This window comes from Megalobrama amblycephala, linkage group LG16, assembly GCF_018812025.1.
Source record: "Megalobrama amblycephala isolate DHTTF-2021 linkage group LG16, ASM1881202v1, whole genome shotgun sequence".
Classification (NCBI taxonomy): Eukaryota; Metazoa; Chordata; class Actinopteri; order Cypriniformes; family Xenocyprididae; genus Megalobrama; species Megalobrama amblycephala.
In genome coordinates, this window is record NC_063059.1 from 16,758,501 (window position 1) to 16,783,823 (window position 25,323).

Here is a 25,323-nt window from a genome sequence, read left to right on the forward strand (position 1 = left end):
CTTCTGAATAATTTTGTCTCCAAAATTAAGTAGGTACACACACATACACACATACTCTCAGATAATACCCTACATTTCAAAAACACTTCATATTGCTGTGCTTTGTGTGTATGTGTGTGTGTGTGTGTGTGTGTGTGTGTGTGTGTGCAAGTATAGTAATACATTTTGACCTTATGGGGACTTTTTTGGGTCCCCATGAGGAAACAAGCCTATAAATCATACAGAATTATCTTTTTTGAAGATCTAAAATAGCTGAAAGTTTTCTGTGATGGGTAGGGTTTGTGTGTGTGAGTGTGTGTGTTTTTATGACATATATGGACACAAATTTGTATAATGACATGGGTATGACATAGGTATTACAAGGAGAGGGTACCTTATGAGGACATTACCCCATGTCCCCATTTTTCAAAAGGTTTATAAATCATACAGAATGACTTTTTTTTTTTGAGAAAGTAAAAATGTGCACAGTTTCCTGTGATGGGTAGGTTTAGGTGTAGGGTTGGTGTAGGGCGATAGAAAATATGGTTTGTTCAGTATAAAACCCATTACGCCTATGGAATGTCCCCACAATTCACAAAAACAAACCTCTCTGTGTGTGTGTGTGTGTGTGTGTGTGTGTGTGTGTGTGTGTGTGTGTGTGTGTGGTTCATTATGGAGGCAGCTGTTGCTTGTTGAAAGGTTAAGTCTTGCCTATGGTGACTGTCCTGCACCATTAACATGTTCACACACACACACACACACACACACACACACGCACACGCACACGCACACACACACACACACACACACACACACACATTTTATTTTTCCATGTTTTTTTTTTCTTTTCTTTTTCTTCTTTGTTTTGAAAATTTTGTTGAAAATTTGCTTATATTTTTGGGACAAAATTTTCCACAGACCACAGCCCCCTTCCAGGACATTCAGGTACACTGACAGTTATTTTATTATTTTTTATTATTATTTAAAAATGCTATACATTTTCTTTTAGGGGATGGTTTAGTGTTAGGGTTAGGATTGCAGTCTTTTAATCTACTGATATCAGCAGGCTTTTGTGAGGGTATGTAAAGGTTGGATTTTACCAAATGTAATCATCTCTCTGTAAAATACACTATAGTCTATCAGATATCTTCACTGTTACAGCAACACCAATGTGTGTGCATAATTAACATGTGTGATTATGATCCTTCATCAGCTGAGTTCACACCTGAAAAATACTTTCATTGCCGCCATCCATCACTAACACCCACCACACACACTTTTGTTTGTTTCACTATATTACAGTTTTTTTGAATCACTAGGACACATTTATTAATACTCAATAATTACCTTTTGATATCTCTTCACACACTGAGCACAGCATCAGTCTATGTGGGCTAAACTGCGGATTTATCATTGCTTTGACACAAAATACATTCAATGAGGACATCTTTCAAATTACATGAATACATTTCTCAATTAGACACAAACACAGCGGAAACTCTATATACCTACACGACAATTTGCATGTTTACATTTTTTTAAACAGTGGATGGACATTAGCTACATCAACAATGTGTAGCGTATTATGTGGAGATATTTTTTCAATTACCTTATATTTGCTTACAAAACAGTATGAAAAATTTCAGCATGGGCATAGCAATTGAGCAAAATATGAGCAGCAAGTATACAACATGAGAAGAGATTGATAATTGCTTTTACTTCATAGAGCACACAGAGCTGGTTTTATGGTTTTCTGAATCTGGGCATAAAACTATGGCTGATAATCTTGTTTTTGACTTTAAGGTGTGCAAATGAAATGATCTTTTTAATCATTAGATTATAACATTCAAAAAGCACGAAATGTAATTTGACATTGGAATGGGAAATATTTTACTATTTTATTAATAAAATGTATTTATGTTTGTGTATGTATGTTTTTACAAAGTATAAAGATGTATTTTCAAGCAGCTCATGTAGTGCACGGATAAGTGTAAGCCTCTGGCGCCATCTACTGACTAAAATCGTGTCATAGTCAGGCACACTTTACGCAGATGATTTGACCTATGTACAGGTTACTATGTCTTTGGGTTCACCGACTGTATACAATAAACAATAAACTATGAACTATTTAGCGCCATCTTGCGACAAAAAAAAGTTTAACATAGGCTTACTAATAACGCAGGGCTTTTTTTTGTTTTGTTTTTTGTATTTGTTAACCCATGCAACAGCACTTTAAATAAACATATTTGAGCTTATTATTTTTTTATTCTTCTTATGAACCAGCATTTCATCTTCTATGTTATGGGAAGCTTTGCATAATAGATACGCTATTTATGATGTAATTTGGAGGTCTATTATTATTATTATTATTATTATTATTATTATTATTATGAACGGTAGGCCTACCTGTGATCTTGTTTCGGTCCTCTCAGTTTCTGGCTGTGTACGTCTATACAAGCTATACAACTGATGTATGAAAACATTATTACATAAAAGCAGTCCCTGCCAGAGATGTACTACATCTCCCAGCATTCCTAGTGCTTGTTTGAAAGGTGAAAGTTCAAAACACAGCCGCAGTGATGTCACTTACAGGCAGCATGGCTGCGCTCAGTGTTGCAAGGCGTTTAGTAAAGTCTTACTTTTGCGTTAAATGTTTAGATAAAAATGTGCACGCGCGTTTGCAGACTACAACACGAATGTTCTGTGTATCAGTATCACGCAGCAGTAAGTATAGTCACTGTAAATGTGACGTTTACGGTCCCTTGCTTCACAATAGTGGATAATTGACCTTGTATATTACATTTAATGTTTTGTGGTTTTAATGTTTCATGTGTTTACTAATTGTAAAATAGCGTCATTAGAGCTCAAGCTTGACAAAAAAGTGACCTTGTCATCGATTTGATGTTGTTATGCTTATTTGATATTCATTTATTTATTTAATGCTGTATGCTTTGAAATACTTTTAAGTGCCATGTAAATATATGCTGTTTAAATATGGTTATTTAAGTAGCCAATATCAATATTACAGTATATTTTAAAGTACCATGCGATAACATCACTGTTCCATGGTACAACCCACAACCACAGTACTTTTGCATGTGATGTAAGCAGCAGTATTTGAGCTGATCAATGTTTCTTTTTTTCATCTCACAGGCTCCGTGGGTGTACCTAAAGCTCAGTTCACAGATACAGAGGTTCAAGACATTCTGACCAAAATCACGGGTCTGGATCTGGAGAAAGTGTTCCGACCCTTAAGAGAGCAGCTAACACCACCTAAATACAAGCTTATGACAGACACAGAATTAGAGGAGGTGAGGTTTTCCATGGGATTCACGATGGGATGAAATTCATAACATGATGGTTACATGATAGAATGGGATTCATGAGGGCACATGATATAACAGACAGGGTTTCACTATGGTATTTTGGAATAACATGAGATATGGTTTGTGATGTGATTGTGCAGTTATGGTGCTAGGAAAGCGGCAGTGTTAATTAGGGTCATGTGTTTTGGCGGCTGTGTAGGCAGTGCATAAAGCAGAGGAGCAGGCAAAACATTTGCTGAAGATGCCACCGGTCCTGCCTGAGAGGAAGCCTATAAATGATGTGCTTTCTGAAGATCAGATGCTAGAGGGCATGGACACTGCTAAATATGTATTCACCGACATCAACTTTAACGTCCCGCATCGAGTAAGAAAAAGGCATTATTTTATCTAACCAAGTTTAGCATATCTGTGTTGTTTATTCTTTAAGTTTACATTAGTTTAAATGTAATAATTCAATGTTCCTGCTGTTCTAGGATAATAACCCAATAAGGCAAATTTATACTTTATTTACTGTAATTTTCTGGTCATTTTCTGATTCTTTAATGTGATTTCAGAGAGATCTGGTACTTATTTATCTTTCTTAATGTTGGCGTTTCTGTTTCTCTCACCAATATCCCAAAGGAAAGATTCATAGTTGTGAGAGAACCCAATGGAATCCTGAGAAAAGCATCATGGAACGAAAGAGATAGGATAATACAAGTTTACTTCCCCAAAGAGGGCCGCAAAGGTCACGCCACCACCCATCTTTAAAGAAGAAAATCTCAGGGTATGAAAAAAGCAAAAGGCTGAAGACGTCTTGGCGATTTGCAAATGTGTTAATTTCTGACGAGTGTTTCTTCCTCTGTGCAGGTGGTCTTTGAACAGGATAGACACGAGGATGTGCTAAACCAGTGCGTTGTCCAATTTGAGCCAGACTCTGCAGAATTTAAAAATGTGAGGTTTTTTGTGTTGCTTGACAGCCAAATGTATTTCGAAACAAAGGGTGGGAGATATGCTGTACCAGTGCATGAAAATGTGTCATTCTGTTTGTTGAGGAGCGCTCTGGTTACATCACTTATTTTCTGCATGCTGTTGTGGCAATAGCTGTGGTTGGACTGACTAATAATAGTAATACGTTCTTGTGCGATTAGGTGCTCATGCTGACCTATGAGGACATTGAAAAGCATGGGAAATATGATCTGCTCAGATCCACGCGGTTCTTTGGTGGTTTGGCCTGGCATCTGGCTAATGGTCGGCGAATTGATGGCCTTCTGGTGAACATGTTGCAGAGAGACCTGTGAGTATGTGTGTGTGTGGAGATCAAAAAGGAATGGTCCGGGGTCAGTGCACAAGTGCATGCTGACGGTTACCAAAGACAATTGTCTTGATTTGTCCCACAGTTCGTTAAAAAGAAGGAAAACATGCTCAGAGTAATGCATTTGCCTATGGGACAGGTGTACCGGAGAGTTTAAAAGCAGAAATGAAAACCTTCTATTATTGACATTAATTATTCCATAGCAATGTTTATTGTCATCAGGACGTATAAACCGTCTTCCTGAGGTGTGGCCACTTTTACAAGTTTGTTCCATGTAAAAAGTGCCTTATACATAGTGAAATCACATTCCTGTCTGGAATCCTTACATGTGTCATAATGAGATTTTCTGGGTTAATCAGTTTTACATTGTCATGAGATGAACTAGAGCTGCACGATTAATCGTTAAAAAATGGCGATCTCGTTTCACAACCCACGTCATCTTATTCCTAATGACAATGATGAGTCTATTTAACATTTGTCAAGTACGATCACAGCGAACATTCAGATCTGCATTAAGTTGGCACTGCCGTTGATCCAGCAGAGTATGAAACCGCTTCATAAACAGTCTTTTCAGCCACACAGTATTGTTACAAATATATTATCACAGTAGTACTGGGATAAAAGTTTATAGTGTGGATATAAACATTGATGTCTACGGTATTGATCAAAATAGAGCAAATCACCTTTTGAATGTAACTTGATGCTTCAACGATTGTATCGATTACATTGTTACACCAGTAGGTGGTGACAAGTGACTGTTAAAAATGTATTTGTCATTGAATCAATCATTTAAGAGATTCATTAAAAAATGCTGATTTATCCAGTAATGAAACAAGTTAAGTATTTATCTGTGAGTCATTGAATCATTCATTCGAACCCTAACCCTTTTTTAAATAATTTATTCAGATTAATTTAACATTTCAATTAGACTGCAGCAATTAACATCTTGTCAGAACCTCTAGGAAATTATATATTGTTGTTTGTCTGTTCAGAATCGTGGGAGAATTGGGATCAGTATTTGAAACAAAAAAAATCATGATTCTCAATTTAACCAGAATCGTGCAGCTCTAACATGAACTGACAGATTGCATATAATTTTACAGTTAAGACTGAATGTCACACAAGTCTGATGATAATGTGTAAATTTTAATAGTTATGGTTTTTGTGATACAATTGTGAAATTAGTAGTAGTACAGAAATTTGTTAATTTTGGCTATAGCCCTGTTCAGAATGGACTAGTTTTCATAAAGGACATTAGAGAAATTATTTTTCACAGGTGCACTATGTGATTTTAATCCTGTCCGATTCTGCCACGTTTGTGTTTTTCTCACACAACCTCCCATGGCAAATTTCCTAATGTTACTGTTTTTCAGCAAACTCAACGGTCCTCTGAGAAATATAATCCCGTCCGAATCTGAATGTCTGTGTTTGCTGGTATCTGTCCTGCAATAGCACACAGATTTCTGCAGCAGACCTTTGTTTAACAGTAAAATAAAGTAAAAAAGGAGCCTTGCAGGGCTCAGTCTGGGTCTTGATGGAAGTTCTTGCTTGGTTGACGTCACTTACAGCACCGTTAATTTCAACAAAACTATGTATTGTGTTGTCTGTTTGCTGTTGTCTTTGTATGATGCGTATGTGTTGTTATGGTTGCAGAATGCAGGATGCGGTGAGGTTGGTGCGTCTGTTTCATTTGGTTCATCCTCAGAGTGAGTCTGCGCAGCATGCTCAAAGACAACAGGCCACTGACCTGGACCTTCTGAAGGTGAACACATATGCAAGTTATCACTGTATAACAAAGTCATCAGTTTTTTTGTGCTGATCAATTCCACATCCTTTACTGTCACCACAAATATAGTTCAAACATAACTACATATAATGGTTTAAAATGAAGGTTTCCTATAGAGTCTGTTAGTGCCCGCCCACTTTTTCAGAGGCGTTGTTTCCAGAAGTATTTTTCCCATAAGAATTAATTTTTTCTTTTTTAAAGCATTATAAGCCGTGAACCAAGGAAACCAGCTATGAGGTGAATCACAACATTACAATCTTTTATTATTGGACAAAAAGACTTTGAACAGTAGTGTTGTAGTCAAGACCAAGACAAGAACAAGACCAAATTTCGGGGCGAGACCGAATCAAGACCAGACTAACACTCCTCACATTCATCTGAAAGATCTACATTTACTGCCTGAGAAATGTCTTAATCTAATTGTATATATTGATTAAATATATAAGACACAATATAGAGCTGTTATTAATCAAATGAAATCACTAACAGCAAAATTCATCTTTGCACTGCAGATGTAGCACGAAAGTTGAATCTAAATTAGTACAATTACAACTGCATAAATAATATTGAGATAAATGGTTTAAAAATACAAGTTTGAATGTAAAAATATGATGGAAAAATAAAATGATTCTTTTAAATATGAAACTAAAACCGCCAGTAGGTGGCGGCAGATCATTTAATGGATGAGTCACAGAATCATTTATTCAACCAGTTCGCTCAAAGCAGCTGATTTGTTCGGTAATGAAACACACAACAGTATGATTTGTTTCGAGTTATTTTTGTTGCTGAAATAACCGTGTTCAAAATTGTCTAAAATTTAAGTCACTTAATATTAACTTGTTTATTGAAAGTGTATACAATCAATATCACGTTTGCAGTCGTGCTCATGAAAACAGCTCTCTTGCTCTTGTGATATTGCTTAATTATATCATGTTGTAATATAAAAGTAGCTACTTTTTTGCAATTTATATCTTGAATTTTTTGGGCATTTGTATTCATTTTGGTGACATTTTTGACACCGTTCCCCAAGATTGCATTTGAAGCTGGAAGTTTTACATCAAGTCACGGTAAAGATGTTAACAAATAAATCAAACAATGCACTGGCAATTTACCGATATCCCCGACGTTGTGGTCTTGACCGGTCTTGAAATAAAACCCAAGACAAGACAGAGTACAGATACGTTTGAGACCTTCAAGACCTACAAAAATGTTAAGCAGCACAACTGTTTTCAACATTGATAATAATGTTTCTTGAGCATCAAATCAGCATATTAGAATGATTTCTGAAGGATCATGTGACATTGAAGACTATAAGGATGCTGAAAATTCAGCTTTGATTACAGGAATAAATTACATTTTAACATATATTCAAATAGAAAACCTTTATTTTAAATTGTATAATATTTTACAATATTACTGTTTAACTGTATTTTAATGAAATAAATGCAGCCTTGGTGAGCATAAGAGACTTTTAGTGACATTAAAATGTATAATAAAATAATAAATAAATATTATAATGAATGTTACATTTAAATGCCCAAAAGACAAGAACAAGAATCCATCACCTCAGACTATAATACTATAGTGTTTAATTAGGCTGTAAACATTTACTCAAGTAGCTCAAGCAGCTCACATATCAGCAGAAGAGATCAGCGACTGTTCAGTCTGTCACTCTTACATGAGAACATTAATGATATGTGCTCTGAAAACAGGGAAGAAGGGGTCAAGCCCAGGGTACATCACTTCCCATTAGCCTGTGGTTAGACCTTTAACCCATGCTAGGATGTCATTCAGAGAGAATGGAGTAAAGGAAGGCAAAAACATTTTTGTCAAGTTTTGAGATGCCACCAGTAATTTGGTAGAGATGGTAGATTGACAGGTTTTAATGTGTGTGTGTAAGACAGAGTGTGTATATTAAATTCTTTGAAAGGAAATAGGAAAGGAAAGCATGGTAGACTTGATGAGGGGCCACGGTTTAGTCATGGTCCTTGCATAGTGCACACTCCGCTCAACCCTGTTTTATGTCACATTGGCCCTTTAACCCCTGTATCAGGAAGTCAGTATTTCATTATTTGTTTTGCTAATTAAAATTAGCAAAATTTGACACACAAAAAATAAATGGCACTTTTAGAATCATCATTAACTCTTTCCCCTCCAGCGTTTTTTAAAAACGTTGCCAGTCACCACCAGCATTTTTGATCAATTTCACAAAAGTTTCATGGCCCTCAGAATATCTGAACATGCAAAATGTCAAAAGAAAGAACAGATCCTCTGCTTAAAAAAAAAAAAAAAAACATGTTTTATTCTAACTTCATGCTCTCTTTTTTTATTAACACTTGAATGTGTGTAAGTTTAATAAAAAACAAACAAAAAAAAAACACCTGAAACATGTTTTTGTCAAAGACTACATCCAGATCAGATTCAGAAAGATGATCAAAACACAGATAAAGTGGATCAAGTCCATCAACACCCCAAAAGCTTCACAGTCCTATAGCTCATCTTGGTCTACATTTCATTCAGTAACATTAGGCAGTTTTGATTTATATGCCTTTTAATATTGATGATCGTGTTATTTTACATGTGCATAAACAATGCTTCTATCAATTGTTTCTGCATTTTCTTCACCTGTGTTTTGGTCCGGAAATTCTGTACTCTTTCAGAAGATGTGTAATGGCACCCCTTTCTGTATAACAGTGAAAACACAGATTCCTATATATTTCCATCAATTGCAGGGAAGCGTTGTTATAAATGACGGAAAAATCAATGGTGGGGAAATGGTTAAAATTCTACTCGCAAATTACACTCATAATTTATACTCACATGAGATTAAGACTCCAGACATATCAGTCTTATAAGACATAAAAGCTCTTTTATTCTACATGGTCACCACCTCATGTTGGCCTCATGTTAACATTAAAATAGAACAATGTTAAGATAAAAATAAATGAAGTTTGTCTTCATGTAAAAACCCATGCATCCTCACATAAACGGGTTCTAATGCATTTTCTGTCTTTCTTTTTCCTCTTATTCTTAGATCTATGCCCAGTACGAGTCAAACAGAGCTGGATTCATCGAGCTGGCAGTGCAAAACTATGAACAGACTAAAGCACTGAGCTCTGTTTAAATGCATCGAAGTGTTAAAACACTGAAAAACGATCATTTATCATGAATTGAAGTATCTGTCATATCGTTTAAATGTTCATGTCAAGTTTTGAAACGTACTTATTCTGTACATAATAAAGAAATCTTTGTGTACAAGGTCTCAGATTCTTCATTTAAATATCACCACAGTTTCTTTCACATTTTCCCAAGTTTACCAAATGTAGAGATCAGAATAGTTCTCTCTGTTTTGGCTCAGATAAGCAGGCAGTCCCACCTCAAATACACTCTCCTGATTGAGCAAGCAGTTGGCATTGCTGGCTCTGCTTTTGTTGAATGCAGTTGAATGAGTATGAAAGTTGTCATCCATTTTACAATCAGTGATATCGATCTTGAAATTATGCCTGTAAATGTAGACTGCATTAACATGCAATAACATTTTACTATTGCCAGGGATGGGTTTTGTTGCCCTTCCTCGTTCCTATAGTTGATCATATATATATATATATATATATATATATATATATATATATATATATATATACAGTACAGTCCAAAAGTTTGGAACCACTAAGATTTTTAATGTTTTTAAAAGAAGTTTCGTCTGCTCACCAAGGCTACATTTATTTTATTAAAAATACAGTAAAAAACAGTAATATTGTGAAATATTGTTACAATTAAAATAACTGTGTCTATTTAAATATTTTTGACAAAGTAATTTATTCCTGTGATGCAAAGCTGAATTTTCAGCATCATTACTCCAGTCTTCAGTGTCACATGATCCTTCAGAAATCATTCTAATATGCTGATTTTTTTCAGGATTCCTTGATGAATAGAAAGTTCAAAAGAACAGCATTTATCTGAAATACAAAGCTTCTGTAGCATTATACACTACCGTTCAAAAGTTTGGGGTCAGTAAGAAATTTTTTTTTTTTTTTTTTGAAAAGAAATTAAAGAAATGAATACTTTTATTCAGCAAGGATGCATTAAATCAATCAAAAGTGGCAGTAAAGACATTTATAATGTTACAAAAGATTAGATTTCAGATAAACACTGTTCTTTTGAACTTTCTATTCATCAAATAATCCTGAAAAAAAATATTGTACACAAATATTTTGTACAATTGTACACATTAAATGTTTCTTGAGAAGCAGATCAGCATATTAGAATGATTTCTGAAGGATCATGTGACACTGAAGACTGGAGTAATGATGCTGAAAATTCAGCTTTGCCATCACAGGAATAAATTACTTTGTGAAATATATTCAAATAGAAAACAGTTATTTTAAATTGTAATAATATTTCACAATATTACTGTTTTTACTGTATTTTTAATTAAATGAATGTAGCCTTGGTGAGCAGACGAAACTTCTTTTAAAAACATTAAAAATCTTAGTGGTTCCAAACTTTTGGACTGTACTATATATATATATATATATATATATATATATATATATATATATATATATATATATGTGGGCAATAAAAACAAATGATCAATATCTTCAAATAATGTTACAAAAAGTACATTTATCACAAACAATATGAATATATCTACTAATAGCTGTATTTACAGGATAACATTATGAATAATTTTGTAAATTAGTTCTTTTACTTTATTAGAACTAACGTATTTATTTGGTAATGTCCAAATGCTGTGCCAAGATATACAATGAGTTTTAAGCCATTTTGATTTACATGGAGGATTGGATCCAACATTAAAATAATTTCTTATAAAATTATTAAAATATTTATTTAAAAAAGAGGAGAAAGTTGTATTATTAATATCTACATTTGAGAATTTGATTAAGATTATTATGCCATTCAGGACAGCCCTAATTGTTAAATTCTTTTGCATTTACAAAAAAACTAAAACAAAATACATTTCTAGTTTTAACAGTATTTATTCTTCAGACATTCCCCATTAAATGCAATAAGTATCAGCTGTTTAAAAAAGTTATCCACATTTGGTTTTTGACCAAAGAAAATTGAGTAAAATTCAACAAACTGAACATGGAGCCGCATTGAGATCCCCTATACCTATGGGATTGAACCATATAGGGCCTTTAAACTGAAGATTTCAAAAGAAAGGTTTAAGAAACAGAATCTAAAATATCTTTAATACTTTTTGAGTGACAGGCATGCAAACTTTGGAAAAAGAATATTTATGGCACTAAGAAGGTGTCCATAGTAATAAGAGTGCATAATACATTCTAAACACCATGTTCTGAATGACACATGAAAACTATTCAGTATATAAAAATACATGTATATTGCACTGCTATTATGTCAAAGAGCTATTAAAGACCCATTTATACTGTACGTAGTTCCTCTCAGCCAGATGGGTTATTGGTAGATTTAGGTTGCTCTCTGAATGACAGCGAGGACAGGTACACCACGACAGCTCAGTGCAGTGGTGTTAACGTACATGGACTGGTTGAGTTAGTTGCCGCAACCTTCCCACGTCAAGAGAAGGCCTATTCAGTGCCAATGTCTGCAGTTCTAGCCAAAGGGATTACAGCAGCAGGACAGGTTGTGGAGCTTTTGAATGTGCCTTTAATGTAAAGGAAAGTGCTTTGTATCTATTTTGTGAGGCATTGTCTCATTACAAGACACATTGTACCTTCCTCCAAAGCCTAGACCCAACCCTACAAACACTGAGACTGGGCAGACGTTTACTTAACATCAGTTCATATGCAAGCAACAAAATCTACTCTTAAAATATTTGCTGTTAGATTATCCATCAGTCTTACAGAAATAAAATAATTTGGTGGTAATAACACTTTACAATTCCATAAACTTTGTTTCACTTTCATTGTTATTATTTTCTTATTTTGGTCACTTTTATAGAGAAGAGTACAGTTATAACAGGAAAAAATGGAGAACAGGGGCCAACAGGATCAGGAAATTACTTGAGCCAGTTTCAAACTCTCTTCAAACTTACAATGTTTTACAAAAGGTTCTCTATATAATTTACATAATCTGTTAAAAGGCCATACTATATTTGATGATGACATTGTAAACATTTCGATCACCTTATTTTGATCAAATGGAACAGGTGTGTAGAACTAATTAACAACGAAGGAAACAAACTAGAGAAAACAGGCAGGCAACACAGTGAAAACAAAAACACTACACATGACACATTCATTATATTTTTACAAAGATTTACATGCATAGGATTTCACAAGCTAATTTTTGGCATTAAATTAATTGTTAATAATCGCTGATTGTTTATGTTTACTGGAAGTCTTGCCCACATTTTGTGCAAAGTACCATGAGACGTAGAAATACATAGAAACCCTATTGTGGATATAGGCAACAGATATTTGCCTCTGATCAGTTAAAAGCTAATAAATAAATGCAGGGAAAATACGGATGTTATTTCCTGGTTCTGTGATTCATGTACATGAATTGACAAAGTGCAATAGATTCAAAGATTTGAGCTTTTCATTTTTCATTCCCTGATGTAATATAGAGGAAATTTACTTGTGTATTTCAAATAGATTGAAGTGAACTGGTTTATAAGTATACAATACTCTGTTTAGAGCAGGAAGATATCACCTCTCTTTAACCAGTTCAAATATATTGTCATCTATTTGTCATCAATCAGTTATCTGCCATATTTTTTGTAAACATGTCAGCAAAATCCACTATTCATGTACCTGGTCATTGCACGGAGAGCTAGAGTCTCTGTAGTGGCTGTAGGGATCCCTCATGCTGAGAACTGCAAGGCAGATCCAGCAGAAATACTGCTTGCAGGAGGAGCAGGTCATCTTGTTGCAACCCATTGTTTTCTAAAAAAAAAAAAAAAAAAAAAAATAGGGCACGGGTGAAGGAGCACAAAAATTCAGTTTTTTGGAAAGTGTCAGATTACAATAGCTGATGGAAGTTCTATATTTCAAGCAGTATGGTTTACTGTATTTTTAACTATTAATTTGAAAACTATTTTACTGGGTCACTGCTAGTATTAAGTAATTAAAATGCCATTTGAAGGATGGGTTCTTTATGTCCTCCTTTCATTGAAACACTAATGGTTTTAATACAGTCCTGGTCAGAATTATTGGCACCCTTGGTAAATATGATCAAAGAAGGTTGTGAAAATAAATCTGCATTGTTTATCGTTTGATCTTTTATTCAACAAATATCTAACCTTTCATTGAAGTAAAACAAAAGAAATAAGTGTTTTTCTCTAAAACACATTGGACACAATTATTGGCACCCTTAGAATTTCCTATGAGTAAAATATATCTGAAATATATTCCCCTTCATATTTACATTTTTAGCACACCAGGGTGACTAGGAACTACTAGCTAGTTTGTATCTAACTCTGTACTTTATTCGATTGCATCATTTGTTTTTAAGGTAGGCCGTATAGTATGTCATAAGCTCTCTGTGAAATAATGCATAGTCGCATAATGTGACGTTTACCCTCAATGATCCAATAACAGCCTTCAAATACGTGAGCAGAAGTTGTGTTTAAATACCATGAATTTCAGTTTATCCTTCACTCTAATATCTTTTGCCTCATGTAACTAACAATAAATAAGTTACCATTAAATACGATACTTAATCGGGGATAACATAAGGTTTTTTTATGTAAATAACATTCAGAAACTGTATTTATAACAAAATTAAGGTTCAGTAAATACTGATACAAAAAACATATGACATGACATTTATTTATTACCTCTGAATTTTTTTTCATCTGAGCGATGTACACAGAGTCGCGCTGTTCAGTATGGGTTTGTGTCGAAGAGCAGCTAACAAAGTAATCTATTCACATCATGTTCTCTCTCTCAAAATGTGAGTGTAAGTGTCAGCAATAACATATAAAGAATTGATGTCTGAAGTCTGTTGGGTAAAATAATAGATGAATGATGCAGTTCAGTCAGTCTGCTATTTTATTCCAACCATTACTCCTGATCTGAGGTTTCCATAAATATTTAGTTAATATTTAGAGTTATGCTTCAACTAAGTTCAATGGTGCAATGCAAAAAGTATTTAGTAGTTCGTAAGTTGTAGTGCCCCTTTTTACATTGAAACTAGGCTAAGTTGTAACTTACGAATGGCCTGGTACAACTGACCCCTTATGTGCAGCAAAAGATTTTTGTCACAAAATACAAAGTGGCTGTAAGAAAATAGCTGAAGCATTGAAAATTCAACAGGAAATGTTACAAATCTGCTGGGAAGAGGACGCATGTCTATATTGTCTTAATGTATGGTGAGGAGGATAGTTTGATGGCCTAAGACTGTCCAAGGATCACAGCTGGAGAACAGAAGAAAATTGAGTCTCGGGTTCAGAAAGCCTTAAAAAAAAAACTACACCACAAGTTGTTTAGGAGAGTTTCAAGAAAAAATCCTCTTCTCTCATCCAAAATCAAACTCCAGCATATTCAGTTTGTAAGACACTACTGGAACTTCAAACGGGACTGGGTTTTATGGTCAGATGAAACTAAAAAAAAAGAGCTTTTTGGCAGCAAACCCAAGTACCCCATGCCCGCAGTTGCATATACTGCTGGATCTTTAATATTCAGGGGCTATTCTTCTGCTGGAGGTCCTTGACATCTTGTTCAGGTACATGGCATCATAGATTCTATCAAATACCAACACATAAAAATTCAAAACCATCTTATTATGGGCCGTGATTGAATCTTCAATCAGGACAACATCAAAATCAATACAAAAAATGGGTCACTGAGCACAAAATGGTTCTGCCATGTCCAATCCAGTCCACTGACCTGAATCCTATAGAAAACTGAAGAGGAGAGTGTATCAACATTGACCTGGAAATGTGAAGGATCTGGAGAGATTGGTCTCTGATCTCTTATCAGGTGTTCTCCAAACTCATCAGGTATTATAGGAGAAGCCTCTTGGCTGTTATCTTAGCAAAAGGCGGTTGCAAAAAGTATTAAATAAAAGGGTACCAATATTGTTTTTCTCAGTCAACAAAAAGAGAAAATATGATTATTTTTGAAAGCTTTTTCTAAGGATCACTCCTTTAAGACCACACCTTTATACAACAAAAGTTTGCATTCATGAGCAAGTAGTTTCTGACCTGTATGTTAATGCCACAGGAAGGGCACTGTTTGGAGTTGTCCTTCAGCCAGTCTTCGGTTAAAGACTCATCAGCTGCCCATTGAATTAGCTGCTTTTCATAACTCTTTTCAAGTTCTTCCCTCTCCTTTTCACTGGCAGCGAGGTACTCATCCCTCAATCTGCGAAGCTCATCTGTTAAAGAAATGCAGACATATAGATGCCGTTCAGTCAGTCTGCTATTTCATTCCAACCATTACTCCTGATCTGAGGCGTCCATAAATATGTAGTTAATATTTAGTTAATATTTATACATACATTACATTTATACATTACACATATATTGCCAAAAGTTTTGGGACGCCTGCCTTTATGTACACATGACATTTAATGACATCCCATTTTTAATCCGTAGGGTTTAATATGGAGTTGGCACACCTTTTGCAGTTATTACAGCTTCAACTCTTCTGGGAAGGCTTTCCACAAGGTTTAGGAGTGTGTTTATGGGAATTTTTGACCATTCTTCAAGAAGTGCATTTGTGAGGTCAGGCAGTGATGTTGGTGAGAAGGCCTGGTTCACAATCTCCGCTCTAATTCATCCTAAAGGTGTTCTATCGGGTTGAGGTCAGGACTCTGTGCAGGCCAGTCAAGTTCCTCCACACCAAATTCACTCATCCATGTCTTTATGGACCTTGCTTTATGCACTGGTGCGCAGTCATGTTGGAACAGGAAGTGGCCATCCCCAAACTGTTCCAACAAAAATTGTCCAAAATGTCTTGGAATGCTGAAGCATTAAGAGTTCCTTTGACTGGAACAACCAGGCCCAACCCCTGAAAAACACATAACCCCCCCTCCACCAAACGTTACACTTGGCACAATGCAGTTAGGCAAGTACCGTTCTCCTGGCATCTGCCAAACCCAGACTCATCCATCAGATTGCCAGAGAGAAGCGTGATTCGTCACTCCAGAGAGCGCGTCTCCACTGCTCTAGAGTCCAGTGGTGGCGTGCTTTACATCACTGCATCCAACGCTTTGTATTGCACTTGGTGATGTAAGCCTTGGATGCAGCTGCTCGATCTTGGAAACCCATTACATGAAGCTCTCTACGCATTGTTCTTGAGCTAATCTGAAGGCCACACGAAGTTTGGAGGTCTGTAAGCTATTGACTCTGCAGAAAGTTGGCGACTCCTGCGCGCTGTGCGCCTCAGCATGCGCTGACCCCGCTCTATGATTTTACGTGGCCTACCATTTCATGGCTGAGTTGCTGTTGTTTCCAATTGCTTCCACTTTGTTATAATACCACTAACAGTTGACCGTGGAATATAGTAGTGAGGAAATTTCACGAATGGGCTTATCGCACAGGTGGCAACCTACCACAGTACCACGCTTGAATTTGCTAATCTCCTGGGATGTCCCGATACTTTTGGCATTTATAGTGTATATTGAACTGTTCAATAACAGCAAGATCACACTCATAATAATGATGTTGGAATGAATATCACAGATGCATTGAACAGATATTGTATAATATATTAGTATAATATTTTAGAGTCTATTAACACAGTTCGCTAAATGAAAGGCAATATGTACATCAAGTACATTGTGTCATAGTGACAACATTATGAATTTCAGTAAGGATGCTTCAATTGACCCATCAATTGACCACTGTTCAAGTGGAGTCTAAAACACTAACAGCACCCAGGGCAGCAAGTAACCTGGGGGTGGTGTTGAATGACCAACTGAGCTTTACTACCCATATTTCAACAACAGGTTCGTGCTTCACAATATCAGGTAAATCAGACCCTTCCTGTAAGAGTATGAGGTGCAGCTCCTCCTTCAAGCTCTTGTCATTTCAAGACTGGACTACAGCAATGCTCTACTGGCCACCCTTCCAGCCAGCGTGACTAAGGGCCAGATTTACTAACAGCTTGTGCCAGGGCAAACACTCTTTTGATGTAAAAAATAAATAAAGGATTTAATAAATGCATGTGGTGAAATTTTAGCGATGAAAAGGCTTGGACACAGTTTTTTTTTGCAGTTGACCTCATTGTATATGCATTTGTAGGAGTTTCCCTTTCAGATGCAAAATTTATGGGAGGGGAGTATTTGAATAAATCATGCAAAGTGATTTACCAGGGTTTGTAGTAGTCAATTTATTGGTATTTTTGCCATTATTTAACACCAAAAAATCATGTCTTAACACATTTTGCACTTGACAAGACTGCTCTTGGTAGATTGCGTTGGACGTTGGTCATAATGGAAATGAGCTGCTGCATATGTGTTCCTTAATTTCGCGCATTGTTAGTAAATCACCTGCAAAACTTTCCACTCCCATCCTGCTTTTATGGGATTGGGGTCTCACGCCAATTTGCCTTGTTTAGTAAATCTGGCCCTAAGCCTTTGCAGAGTCTCTCCACAACCTTAACCAAGGCACTTATGGACAGTGGTTGGGTTAACATTACAAGTAACATGAGTTACTTTTGGTGTGAATGGGCCTTTATTTATTTTATTATTAAAAAACAAACAAACAAGCCCAGCCCAACCCAACCCAGGTGAGAAAAGTAATGCAAAAGTATGTAATGGCATTACTTTCTATTAAAAAGTAACACAATTAGTTACTTTTTATGGAGTAACGTATTGTAATGCACTACTTTTTAATAACTTTTGGTTATAGAGGAATTATAGGCAAATTCCTCTTCTTTCTTTTCTGCATTTCACATCTGTTTTAGCTTGTTGCCTAATCTAAAAATTCTAAAAAACCTTCCGTTGTTTACTATGAATATTGTTGGCTCTGTGACAAATTGCTTACTCTATTGTTGCTTTGAATAAAAGTGTCTGCTAAATGCATAAAATACAAATGAAATTGACTTGACCTAACTGTAGTTGTTGTGTGTATGAAAGGACACTCCACTGTGGTCTTACATTCTTTGCAGTTAGAGAGACCATGGTATGTTCGCTTGCAGAGGGTGCAGAAGACGAATTGGCATGAGGGGCAGATGCCCATGTTGGTGTCAGGCTCGATGATCACAGCCATGCAGCAACTCATGCGTGGACAATAAGCAACATCTGCCATTAGGTCCAGACTCGACTGCAGAAGGAGGTGGTCATAACGGGCAAATTCATCTTCGCCCACGAGAAGTTTCACCTAGAGTATAAGTGCAATACAGAGGCGAGAGTTTGTCTTAAAGGGTTAGTTCACCCAAAAATGAAATTACCCTCATGTCGTTCCAAACACGTAAGACCTTCGTTCATCTTTGAAACACAAATTAAGATATTTTTGATGAAATCTGAGAGGTATATGACTCGTCCATAGACAGCAATATAATCAACACTTTCAGGGTCCAGAAAGGTAGTAAAGACATCATTAAAACAGTTGACATGACACAGCAGTGGTTCAACCTTAATTTTATGAAGCGACAAGAATACTTTTTGTGTGCAAAAACCAAAAAATAATATCCCATATATATATATATATATATATATATATATATATATATATATATATATATTCTCGTTGCTTCATAAAATTAAGATTGAACCACAAGTGTTGATTATATTGCTATCTATGGATGTGTCATATACCTCTTGGATTTCATCAAAAATATCTTAATTTGTGTTCTGAAGATAAATGAAGATCTGTGGAATGACCTGAGGGTGAGTAATTAATGACAGAATTTTCATTTTTGGGTGAACTAACCCATTAAACTACTGTTCAAATAGCTGGAGTGCTTAAAGGCCCCGGTATACTTCAAACAAAGTACTTTTTCGTTCTTCGTTTAGGGGTAAAACGAAGTTCGAAATACGTGACCAGCGATATACTGTAATCGAACATCTGACGCCGCCCACACTGCCGAAAGTGACAGTTATATGAATATGTAAATATGTGCCGTGCACTTTCTTCTCAGTAACAAAATAAACACAACAAAAATGAGAAAACAGCACTCATTTATTATAGAAAGCATAAGAAAAGCGTCTGATCATAACAACATGAGTATGTTAGCACAAGCTCTGCAAATTAGCACTCCAGATTTTTGTATCCAGTTCACGTACATCTGTTGCACCTTAGCATATTTTTATGCATATATATGTCTACATAATGTAGAAGGTGTCCATTCTGCGTATAGTGTATAATGTGTAGTGCTAACTGTATGTATGTATATATTGAGTATAATGTGTAGTGTATTGCTAACTAAGTATGTCTAATAGTACACTGTGTGTACTGACTATATGTACAGTATGTGCATATTGCACATTTTTACCTGTTGAAGTCTGTATGGTTATATGTCTGTATGGTATATGTTAATTGTTTCTGCAATTTTTGGAGCACGCTCCCATGAATTTCACTCTCCAATGCACATGTGCTGTGGTGATGTGACAATAAAATTGACTTTGACTTTGACAGTCACGTCACGTCTTCATATATCACATTATTCAATAGATTGCTTAAAATCAAGCAGCTTTACAGTATCAAACATGGAAAACAGTGTTAGTGCCTCAATTTGTTTTACAAACACAACTTCCTTTTGTAATATAAAGCGGCTATCAAGTGTGTTCATGTTTTCACCCGTGGAGCTCTTACCTCGACGAACTCAAACACACGAAATGAGTCAAAGACGCATTCGACGGAGCGTCGGCGCACACCTCCTATTACGTTATTGTCACTCTCCAATGGTAGTACGAAGGTGTTTTGCAGCTGGAGATAACTTTCCCTGAAAGTTCGCTTTGGCAAGCCATTTCGAACTTCGTTTTGGCCTGATTTCGTTCGAAATTACACATTTACAAACACATTTACATTTACAAACACATTTACGAACAATCACATCAGTTCGTTCTTCGATTTCGTTTGAAGTATATCGGGGCCTTAATAGTCAAAACCTATTCTCATAAACACGCAAGAAAAAGTACCTGTGCAGGAGAGGCCATGGACATACACTCGGGCTCAGGGCAAGTAAGGGACTGGACTTTGCCTTCTCTAATCTGGATCTGAAAGTATTCCTTCACACAGGCCTTGCAGTAGACATGCTGACACTCTTTGAAGAGCAAAGAGTTGGAACCCAGATTCTCAGAGAAGCAGATTCCACAGCAAAAAACCTTGCCATCAAACACCTTCTGCTTCTGAGCTTCATTAAAATCCAGCAGCTGGGTTAGTATATCTGTGTGAGGGTCAACTTCTTGAACTGCTCGTTGGTCCAACTCTTGCACTTTACTCTTTTCTACAGCAGTGTCTACTGCTTGGTTCTGACCAGATTCATATTGAGGCTGCCCACCAATGGTTCGGATCTCGAGTGGAGACTGGATGTTCAGAAATTCTAGAGATTCTTCCTTTAGAAACTGGATCCAGGTAAAAAGAATCACATTGCCCCTGTTCTCTTCCCAAAGTTCGTCCAGTCTCTTGCAAAGTGCAGTGATCTTTTAGGAATTAAATAACTTATTAATTGAGCAGAAATTATCTTAATGGTCATGCCTTTATCATTATACCAATATCATGTCCAAAAATAAAATACCAAATGATTCTATAAATAAAAATACAAAATCATTGAATGTTATCATTTAATTAGCTCAGATCAATGCTAAAATGCAAACCTGGACTCTTGAAAGCCATTTGGAGCTCAGAGTAAATACTGGAGCCGATGATGAAGGGTAGTCTGTAGGTAGTTCAAAACTCAGAACCAAGGGGGGTAGAAAGGATATACCACACTCTATGCATGCCTCCCCTATGAAAAATATGCACAAAACATAAGCTCATAAAGACTATGGGGAACACATGCAATATCACCAAAGTTAAAAATTGTGTTATATAATCAAATAAATATACTTAATAAAAAAGGTATTTGTGACTTTTTATCTCACAACACAGACTTTTTTCTCGCAATTGCGATTAAAATCCCTTATGTTGTGTTTGGGTCATTTTGATTTTCTTTTACCCAAAAATGTTAGTTAATGTTAATTAATGTTAGTTAAATGTTAATTAATGTTTAAATGTTAAGTTACTGATTTTGCTCAAACAGGGTTTAACTACTTCCCAAATTTTTGGACTTTTTTGGGATTTTTTCCCCACTCGGTTACACTTTGCCGGTCAAAAAATGACCGGCCTACAAAAAACAGCTTATAAATTTCTTGTTATGCTGCATTTTCACCAAAATATTGGATTTAAGTTTTTTTGTCAACTTGTTTTATTCCAATTAGGACAGGTTTTGTGTTTCTTTTTGGAACTTGATTGATCTTAGGTCTCATTGATCTGAGCTTATGCACCTCAGTTTTTGAGTGAAAAAATGTTTGTATAATTTAAACTACCAGTTGCAAGAAAAAAATCATACCACTTTTAAATTGTGGTACAGTTTGAAGAAAAGAAGAAAAAAAGGTGACTTTGGAGAAAAAAAGACATAAATGTTGAGTGTGAGAGCTGCAGTTTAAACTTGTTTTTGATGTTTTTTCTTTTGGCCTTGGTATCATGTTTATCATGATGATTTATAGTAGCCTATAATAGTTCAAAATAGAATATTTTTTAAAATCACAGTGGTTTTTTTTTTTTTTTTTTTTTTGTAAAATCTTACCCTTGACTAGCAGTCTGAAGTTAGGAGGAAGCTCAAGGCACAGATGGATCTTGCCACTCTGCCTTGATTCTGTCCTGTTAAACTCCTCTTCATCATAAATGCTCGCTAGAGCCAGCAGTTCGTCTGATTGTTCTTCCTGGTTGGCTGACATTTGAACATTCCTGAGATCAATATAAAAAACAAGTATTGTAAAATTCCAAGAATGCCAGTAACCAAAGAGTTGAAGGGCCCTATTGACTTCCATAGTATTTTTTTCCCCCATACTATGGAAGTCAATGGGGCCTGGTTCCCATATTCTATCAAAAAATCTTTTATGTTCAGCAGAAGAAAGAAATTCATACAGGTTTGGAACAACTTGAGGGTAAGTAAATGATGACAGAATTTTTGGGTGAACTATCCCTTAACTGCAGAACTGATGCATGAACAGGGACTGCATGTAGAAAATTAAGTACTTTTAGAGTCAACATAAAACAGTGTTTGCATTTAACTTCTGTAAAGTGATGTATTCACAGGTGAAACAGGATATTTAATGAGAAAACATTAAACAGGACTTTATCCATGATTGGAAATGTACTGGATGAAAAGTGGTCTCTGACTACCCTAATAGACTCTGGCCATCCCCAAGGCCATTCAAAGAAGACCCTTATTCATTTGCTGGGGCCTTGTGGAGCCCTTTGAAGCTGCTAAAATATGGATTTTTGGACCATCAAAAATGGTCTACGTTGGGTACCGTCCATTTGCATGACATCAGGGTGTCTAAACTCGGTCCTGGAGGGCCACTGTCCTGCAGAGTTTAAGTTTTTGATTCTGGCTTTCAGGTCTGCCACTTGAATAATAGTAGCAAGGAGTGAAATATGGAAATGCACCTTGCCCTAATTGAGAGCCATATGTGCAGACATGTTTTTTACATTAATTGAATGTAGTTCCAAACAATGCTATATTAATCCATGCCAGTAAAGTGTATGTCTGCATCAGTTCAGCAAATTCGTCAGATTGTGAACATTTATGATATGAAACAAAGGTGGGCCAAATACTAAATTAGCCTATATATATAAAAAAATCACCATCAAATTAGTGAAAGTATAAATTCTTTAATTTAAACATGCTCCTCTGAATAGTCTTTAAATATAAATAGAAATATACAAAATATCTATCTACATTCCTGAAATTCCAAAAGAACAACCAATAAAAGAAAGTTATACATATTTAAAAAGCAAACAAAAACATGTAGCCTAGTGTTTATTTGTGTCGCTCCTAGTTGGCAAAGGTTATTTACACTGACATAATGCCGCTTTAACTGTCTGTTTTAACGCAGTGGGTGCAATTTTCAGATGGTCCCTTAATATCATGCGCTTCCGCATCCGTACATTCACTTGTATAAAGAAGCCGCTATAATAACACTTGACTGTGTTGAGTATTTTTTTATGACCGTATACAATTGTTATTATAAATAGTGTATTGTTGTTATTTAACAATTGAATGTAGATGGAAATCAATCTCAAGATCAGATCTTAACATGCGTTTCTACATCTGGCGAAATTTACCAAAACATCCCTTACGAAAATAAACCATGGTTTTAATATAGTAAACGTGTAGTAACCATGTTTTTTATTACCATTTGATTGATTACCATTTGTACAGTTTTGCTACTATAGAGTAACAAAATTTGTTAATTTGTGGTTACCGTGATCTAACTAGTTATATTAACCATGCTTTGTAAGGAATATTTCCCAATATAATGTAGCCTATATTACTTGCCTAAACGGTAGCATATTGTAAGATGCAAACTCAACTAGCCTATGTAACTAGACAAATTAAATGAAAGTGGTAATAACTGTCTAATTACGTCAACAACTGCTTTAACGCTGGGCTGTTTGGTCAGTTCACTCATTTTATTATCCTGAATAATCGGTCAAGGAAATTAAAAGCTTCTAAAATGCTTTGTAGGCTATAATTACCTTCTTATGCTTCTTCTTAGTTTATGGCAATTGGCAAAACTTCGTGGTGTTCCGCCTCTACTGGGTGTGATTCCTTGGATGTCGTAGGCAGAGCCTTCTGCTTGGTCTTAAAGCCTACGTTTTACGTGAACGTTTATAACGTTTTACGTGAACGTTTATAATTAGGCTATTTCTCTCTGACCGTCTGTGATTAAGCGAAATTGTGATCATTTGTGATCCTGAGCTGTTTGTTGATGCTGTCAGTGGAAAATGCACAAAACTTGAAATAATGACGATACTTCACTGAATAATTTTAGTTGCATTTCTCTCGATGCTCAGTCTGACCACCACAAATTCAACAAATAACAAAGCAAACAAATGCAATAGAAAATTATTGCTTCACAACATCATCCTGCTGCAAAATTTAAAATCTTACTTCTGAAAATAAAGTAGCACACATCATAATATTAAACAGCAACAGAAAATTTACCTTCATTGCATTTTTACACAGAATTGTGTGCAAAAAGGTTTCAAAAAGCTTAATTTTTGTATTTGATGCTAAATTGTTCATAATCGCTGATTGTTTATGTCTACTGAAAGTCTACTGGACGTACCATGAGATGTAGAAATATTGTGGATAGGTAACATTTATCTGCCTCTGATCTGTAAAAAGCTGATAAATAAATGCAGGGGAAAACGTGAATGTTATTTACTGGTTCTAATGTGTGAATGTGACAAAGTGCAATACATAAAGTGAATTCAAAGCGCTTCAGTGTCCATTCCCTAATGTAATCTGGAGCAAAATAATAACTATTTTAAACCATATTCACAGCGACCAGCATCTTCAGCATACAAATGTGAAATTTACTGTGTATTTCAGCTAGATTAAAAATTAAAGGTTCATAGGAATACAGTACTTTATTTAGAGTGGGAAGATCACAGTACACTATGTAAAATAATTTTAAAAAAAAATCTGTTCAATACCACTTTATATGATAAGCTGTATAAGCTTATCATATAAAGCTAAAGAGCTGTATGGTCTTACCCATTGTGATGAATGACTAAGGGATGGATTCATAGTGGAGCTAATAATTGTGGCAGACATATATTTAACAAAGATATTTGTTTTTTAATAAAACTGTGCTGTGTTTGCAATTGTTTGTTTTCATGTAAACAATATTGTTTGTAAACAGTAAGGGCATTTTTTTCACAGCCTTTGCTCACATTTACCACAGGTGCCAAACTACCAATATTAGTGGAGGGCACTGTATATAGGTATAGCTTCTCTTTTGTTGCAACAAAAGAGAAGCTG

General features: G+C 35.6%; 2 protein-coding genes across 2 annotated transcripts; one reads left to right on the forward strand and one right to left on the reverse strand.

Annotated features, from left to right (window-relative positions):
- Nucleotides 1–2,530: 2,530 nt before the first annotated feature.
- mrps22 (mitochondrial ribosomal protein S22) lies at nt 2,531–9,640 on the forward strand. The gene is given in 9 exon segments (XM_048161661.1): nt 2,531–2,703; nt 3,133–3,290; nt 3,505–3,669; nt 3,927–4,028; nt 4,030–4,071; nt 4,155–4,238; nt 4,436–4,581; nt 6,253–6,361; nt 9,420–9,640. Coding segments are annotated over 9 exon segments (1,041 nt in total). The 5' UTR covers nt 2,531–2,558; the 3' UTR covers nt 9,510–9,640.
- Nucleotides 9,641–11,580: 1,940 nt separating this feature from the next.
- LOC125248551 (E3 ubiquitin-protein ligase RNF14-like) lies at nt 11,581–24,147 on the reverse strand. The gene is made up of 8 exons (XM_048160500.1): nt 24,033–24,147; nt 22,075–22,235; nt 21,104–21,234; nt 20,426–20,929; nt 18,443–18,665; nt 15,543–15,715; nt 13,150–13,281; nt 11,581–12,038 (listed from the first exon to the last, which is right to left on the reverse strand). Exons 2-8 carry the CDS (start codon nt 22,223–22,225, stop codon nt 12,000–12,002), a joined length of 1,353 nt encoding a protein of 450 aa, XP_048016457.1. The 5' UTR covers nt 22,226–22,235; nt 24,033–24,147; the 3' UTR covers nt 11,581–11,999.
- Nucleotides 24,148–25,323: the final 1,176 nt, after the last annotated feature.